We start from the raw sequence: 6773 nt of genomic DNA on the forward strand, positions 1-6773 counted from the left end.
CTATGGAAAGCTGTGATATTTACCTTCATGTGACAAAAGCTGCAGTTTCACATATTTTTTTTCCTGCTTTTTCTATAAAATCTGCTCTGTCAAAGGTCTAGCTCAAGCTAACTGAAACGTGTGTACACAGTGGTCATACGCAACATGTCCAAGAGGATTAGGTTAGCATTTTTTTTTCACAACAAAACACCAGGAATAACAAAAGCACTTTTTCTTTTTTTGTTTAATTTGTCACCCTTTAATATATAACCACTACCGAAGACACCATTCACTTAACATAAATAATGACAACTTATTTAGGAGAGTAACATAAATTCAGAGGGTAGGTCTGTATTTTAATGTAGATACCAATTTTACAGTACAAGACTAAAGTCAAATTTTCCTTAAGTTACCAAAAATATTCTGGAAAAGAAGAAATGAATACACAGCAATAAGACAAAAACACTCAACTGTACACCACCCGCCTGTCCAAAATCCATTTTTAAATATTAAATATCCTGGACCGCTTAGTTAATGATGAACAAGATGTTTTACTGATAAATTAAAGCACGTCAGCTAGCAGAAAACACTCTAAATGTGTAGGAGGGAATTTGATGCAAAGTTCAGAACAGACGGTCAATAAAGAACACAATATTTGTTAGAATTCCTTCTAAAAGTGGCCTAATAGAGTAAACAAATTCAACAAATGGTGAAAACGAAAAAAAGCTCAGAATTCTCCCACATCCACCCTCTTGTCTCTGAACTTGCTTCTGGCCTTGGTCCGAGCCTTGAAGGCAGCAGAGTTGTGGAGATGCTGAAATGGAACGATTTGGAATTAAGAGTCTTAGTTGAATTTTATAGACAAGCTAGACCTCGTGTTGTATTTACCCGTTCAAAGCGAGAGATTTTCATGGCCTTCATTGTGGCTGAATCAACCAAAATGGGCGGTCCCAGTTCAAACACATCCCGGATGAACTCGTTTGCCTGGAGGAATGGAGTATCGTGCATTACATTACAACTGAAAGTTTCAATGTGATTTACATGTGAAGTGTGGCATAATCTGTGCCACACTTCACAGATTAACACATTTCAATGCAATCCTTTTGAGTTGTGGTGCACCTCTCCAGTTTTGGTTGAATTTTTAGGAGTGAGGTTCTGCTGGAAGATGAACTTCTGCCTTAGTTTCAAGTTTTGAAACTTTAAATAAGTTTCCTTTAGCTCAATCTGCTAAAGGAAGATTGAGCTAAAGGAAACTTTAAATAAGTTTCCTTTAGCTCAATCTGCTATCTTCATTCATTTTCACCATTCTCTTTATCATGATGCTGCCATGAGTTTTTTTTTTTTTCCCTCTAAGCCATAAAGTTTAATTTTAGCCTCATTGTCATCTAACAAAAACTCTCGAAGGCAATTTGGTGTCCTGGACTTTGTGGGAAGCAGTGTAAGGGCGCAAAAATATTTAAAATTATATAAATGGATTCTTTTTAATACACAAAGACTAGAATACCTGAAGGTGGTAGTTCATCCCAGATCCCACAAACTCTCTGAAAGCATCATAGGTCCTCTTTCTGACCCAGCTGTCGATGGTCATGCGCTCGGTTCCGAAGCGAATCGTCTCCGATTGGAAGTCCCCCTCCTGGAAAGGAATTCAAATATTTCAGCCACACATGCCAACCTGACATCCTTTTGTTTAATCTTTCTACACACTCACCTCAACAGCTTTTAGTACGTCCCTGAACACAGACCTCTGCTTCCTCTTGTCGGTCTTGGCTCGGTGCTTGTTGCAGTCGGTAGCTAAAGCGTTCAGCTTATTGCACAGTTCCTCCCACTCATCAAACTCAAATTCCTGCAAATTTAAAAAAAAAAAAAAAAAAAAAAGTATAGTACTTGGGAAATCAGAAACTTTTCAGTGTACAAAACATGGTGGCAGACAAACCCAGAGGTGAACTTACAGAATCGATGTCCCTGGCTAGCTCGAAGAGCAAAGCGATCGTCTCCCCAGCAGCGATCCTCATGTTGACATCGTCGCTCTCTAGCAGCTGCTGCAGCCTGGGCAGGTGTCTGCGCAACAAACCAGCAAACACTTCAGCACCAGAGCCGCCAACGCTAACGCCACCGGTCAGATTCTTACGTTTTCAGGACGCCTTTGAGCTGATTGACCGAGCAGATGGTGAGCAGCAGGGCCCAGGACAGCAGGGCGTTGACGTGCAGCTGGCTCATCTGCGGACTGATGGAAGGACAGGTTCCGTCCACCCGGGCGTAGGACCGGGTGAACAGGCTCTCGAAGCACTCCATGGTCGCCTGCACGTCCTGAAGCAGAAGAGGGGGCAAAAAATATTTAGAACTTGGGAGTGTATTTTACTTTGAAAATAAATCAGAAGTGATTGGGCTGCTCACCAAGAAGTCATCCTCTGCAACAAGCGTACAGAGCCCCAAACTTGTTGCCACCTGTTAAAAAAAGGAAACATGCCGATTTTAGTTGAATTTCTGAGATTTCAGATGTTTAGACAGGAAGGAAGATGCAGACTTACCGCTTGTCTCGCTTGGATGTTAGCTGACCCATCTGCCAGGATGTTTTTGAAGATGGGCTTTAGAGTCTTGAACACCTCCTCGCTCTCGATTCCCGATCCCAACTGAATACACAGCAAGCACGCCAAAGACGCCGCCGCCCTCTGCTCTTCGCCTTTGCCTGGCAACAGGAGGAGAAGCCGTCAACTTCCTGTTCATCTGCTGATAACAAAGAGACTCTGATGTAGAAACGGGCCGATACCTTTCTTGAGGCAACGCTCAATGCTGTCTGTGATGGTCATCCTTCGCTCTGAGATGAACTCGTACAGGATCCGAGTGGCCATTGCCGTCTTGAGACCGTCCAGAGCCCCCTGTCTCGTCTTGGCACTAAACGGGGAGAGAAATGTAGAAAAAAAAAAAAAAGAGATATGATCCAACAATCGTAGGTAATCATTTAATAAAATAAAATTGGTCCAGATTGTTTTGTGGTCCATGAAGGATTCCTGGATCACCTGTTCTCACTCAAATGAAAAAGAAAAAAAAGTAGGACTTTAACCTCTTATCCACTGTGCTGTCTATAAACCCCTTCAGCTTATACTGGAAATCCTCCTGGGCGGTGTCCTCACTTGCCTCTCCACCTAAAAATAGTAAAACAAATGGTAACATTATTCATAGTTAACATTTACAGAAGCCTCCGCGCTTATTGGCACCCTTGAAAGGACGTGTGCAATCCCTTAAAATAAAGAGCATGAGCTCATAATTACAATTTTTCAGAAACCCAAGCTATAATTTGAAAGCTTATTATGCTTTAAATGATAATCCACAACTTCCTGTATATCTGGAGTATAAAAATGACGGCAGAGAGGGAATTTTCTTCTAGATGTTGTTCAAACTGGGAAAGATGAGAGAAAACGGCATTCCAGTAAAGCAGATTTGTGTTAAGATAGGAAATGGCTGCAAGAATTTACATTCCTTTCATTTATAATCAGACTGATAAATAAAAGGTTTAATGCACACACAGAGGAAGAAGATAAGGGAGAAATAAAGAGGGAAAAAATCTCACAGGTTAAACCAAACAACTATTGGAAAGTTCAATTTTGAGGTTTTTTTTTTTACACATCTTTATCAGGATTGCCAATCATTCTGAAGAATAGACGGCTGTACACAGACGAGCCTACCTTCATCTGCTACACTTGTGACGTCACTGAAGCTGCTGCAATGACTGAGTGTCTCGATGGAGGCGTCCTCATCACTGAAAGGCTGCACAGCTCCATGCTGGCCCCCTGAAAACAAAACATTTATTTCACTAAAAAAAAAAAAAAGACACGAGCTTTGTTCTGCACAAATGTGTCAGACAAAATCCCTTATGTAAGTCAGGCATCATACAGGTACTGCAGCAAACACCACCGTTATCTAATCAGTTGTGTTCTTTGGACGGCTTATCCTGCAGGTGCCATGTAGGCAAAGGTAGTCGGGGTGCACTGACTGCAGCACAAACACAGCTGTGTGCCGATTGGAAAGACACAGGTTAAGATAGCTCAACTGACCACTGAATGCGAAGACACGGCTCAAATATAAATAAATAAATAAATAAAGTCTAACTTCAGCTGAGAAAAGAAGCAAGCATTCACATTTGACCAAATATGGAGACAACCACTTAAAAGTCATCCGGTACAGTTATCGGCATAAACTGATCAACAGATATACTTAGTCATACTATTTCTATGTACTTTAAATGTTGGTCCAGTGGAGAACAGCATAGCAGAGCAATGTCCAGGCCTGTTTCTGCACACGTCTAGTCAGCAGACTGGAACAATGCAACAAGCTTACAAAAAGTGACATTTCTCTTTTTGGAAGCATTTCGGTTGCACTAAACATGGAAGTGGAAAGCAACTTCACACCGCCTGTGACTTTTAAGTTAAAGCTGCTTTAAAACTTAAATTTGCAAGCAGATCACATTTTCAGTGCAAAGTGTATAACATTATCTGAAATAAGAACACTCTGAAATGCCGAAATGTAGCAAACTTTTATAACATTTTTCAAGTAAACAAAAATAAACATCATTACATTGTTGCAAATGTAATAATGCTACATTTAAAAAAAAAAAATTCAATTCTAACGTCCGTTAAACAAAGCATGTGCTGTTGAGATTTACAGAATAAAGTGAGAGATTTTAGCTTTTGACATGTCCAGTTTTTGTGCTTTCCAGTTAAAAAGCTAAAAATAAAAGTAGCATTCGTGTATTCTATAAAAAGTAATTGAATCATGCTATAGATTGTCTTTTTCCACTGTACTCTTTAGTAAATACCTCAAAACTGTTGTGTGTATGAGCCAGACAAGGTGTGTGTATTATAAGGCTATGTAGGAAACGGTGCCTGACAACGTGCAGGCAGCTCCTGCACAACAAGCTCACTTATTTATACTTGACTCTTTAACATTTATATTTATTATAAAGCCAAAATAAGAATAGAATGTCAGTATAGAGCTAAAACGATACATTAAATATATACTTTATTAAACCATATAAACAGTGACATTGTTTATATGTTGAAGCAGGGTAGGGTTATGCTTTAAACCTTAAGAATCTTTTATCCTTTAGAGAAAGGCTCTCATTTGTACAGGTGAGGAATTTCGAGAAGCATAATGACAGCAAGTAGGAGCCAAAATGAAATCTGACCAGACCAGACAGAATCTGACCAACAGGCTCCTCTGTGGCCTGAAGTCGCCTCAGGAGGACATGTTTGTTTGGCTTACTAATGCAAGCTTCTCAAATATACCCAGACAAGTGCATTGTCTCAAAGCCGAGACAATGCACTTTAGCTAATAATTTTTCTAAGAACTTATCAGCCTAGTCACGTCACACGTTAATATGTGTTTACAGTGTGTTGGCGTGGGCTTTTCCCACACCACAGCTGATTTCTGGGAACCGGGCGGCGCCACTTCGCTGACCCGCTACACGGAGGACAAAATGTCCTCCTCCTGCTACTACGCCACCAGAACTGATAACAATATTGGAGAAAATACAGACAGTATTTTATAGAAACGTGTGTAACGTTAGTAAATGTTTATGATGAAGAACCGCTAAAACAAATCTGGCTAACAATCGAATAAGACAGAAGTGAGCTCTGCGAGCTTTTAGCTCGCAGAGCTGGACTTTCTCTTGTTTTTGTTTACACTAAACGCTATATACGCAACTGATAAAACGCTAAAAATAATTAACCGGCTGTAAAAAGTGCTAATCGGTTTTAATAATTAAATATTATTGACGGCAGCAACGTGTTTGGGACGGGGAGTGGTTGATGCTAGCTTGTTAAACACGGTGTAAACAGATATTTTGCCTAACACAATTTGTAAACATTATAACCAAGATTAGCATAAAGTCATATACTTAAAAACGTTTTAGAAGAAAGCGAAGCTTTGTGTCGAAATTTTTAGCTAGCTTTTGTTTGCACCTAGGCCCGGGCTCCAACGTTTGTAGTTCCCAATTGTTAACACGTACAATTCCACGCAATACGTAAGGAAGACTAGAAGAACTACAATTCCCATCACACGAACTGCTCACAGACGCAAGGCCACAGCCTATCTGCCGTTCTACTACTCACCCTTGCCTTTCTTCTTCTTGTTCCTTGGCATTTTCGTGCAATTTAATATAAAAGATTTGATCAAAAATCAGCCAATACACGACCAGCTTTTATTGTACTGTCTAGTAAAGTGAAAACGTTCCCGTGGCACAGTGGATAAAATGAAATCGAAGGCGATCTTGGAGATAGACTGTTGGCCGAGACGATACATTTTCCTCTCATACACCAGTGCTTCTCGACCGGAGGGCCGCTCTGTGGTTTTATACCGGCAGACATGTCACGAGGAGCTTTCCCGGCATCACTGACCAATAGGAGAACGGCCGGGAGGTTTCGAGCGTGCTTGCGCGTGACGCAGTGCGTTTATTGTTTTGGTAAATGGATAAAGGAAGGGAGATAAAGCCATAAGGGGTTATCAAAAACAAAACATTTCTGATTTAGCGCAATGTTTATACCCCTTAGTGTTTCTATTGGCACTGAACTGTTAACAGACGCACAAGGACACACAATTAACCTTTTAAAGAAGACATTTTAATGAGATGTAACTTTGACAATTACCATTAGAGACTACTAGTAGCATCATGTAATAAGCAATACATGGCATTGCAATGTGTGTTGTAGTTGTAGTAAAAAAATATATATTTATAACCTTCAAAATATCAGCTGCTGTGCTTCAGCTTTTGTGATTAAAGAACCCATATTATTTTCAGA

At 40.2% G+C, this 6773-nt stretch overlaps 1 protein-coding gene across 1 annotated transcript; it reads right to left on the reverse strand.

Moving 5' to 3' along the window:
- Positions 1 to 205: 205 nt before the first annotated feature.
- ifrd1 (interferon-related developmental regulator 1) lies at positions 206 to 6309 on the reverse strand. Its single transcript, XM_032589768.1, has 12 exons — positions 6087 to 6309; positions 3663 to 3767; positions 3041 to 3122; positions 2747 to 2871; positions 2508 to 2665; positions 2374 to 2424; positions 2108 to 2286; positions 1929 to 2037; positions 1688 to 1822; positions 1484 to 1612; positions 868 to 963; positions 206 to 793 (listed from the first exon to the last, which is right to left on the reverse strand). Exons 1-12 carry the CDS (start codon positions 6115 to 6117, stop codon positions 707 to 709), a joined length of 1287 nt encoding a protein of 428 aa, XP_032445659.1. The 5' UTR covers positions 6118 to 6309; the 3' UTR covers positions 206 to 706.
- Positions 6310 to 6773: the final 464 nt, after the last annotated feature.

This window comes from Xiphophorus hellerii, chromosome 17 (genome assembly GCF_003331165.1).
Source record: "Xiphophorus hellerii strain 12219 chromosome 17, Xiphophorus_hellerii-4.1, whole genome shotgun sequence".
Classification (NCBI taxonomy): Eukaryota; Metazoa; Chordata; class Actinopteri; order Cyprinodontiformes; family Poeciliidae; genus Xiphophorus; species Xiphophorus hellerii.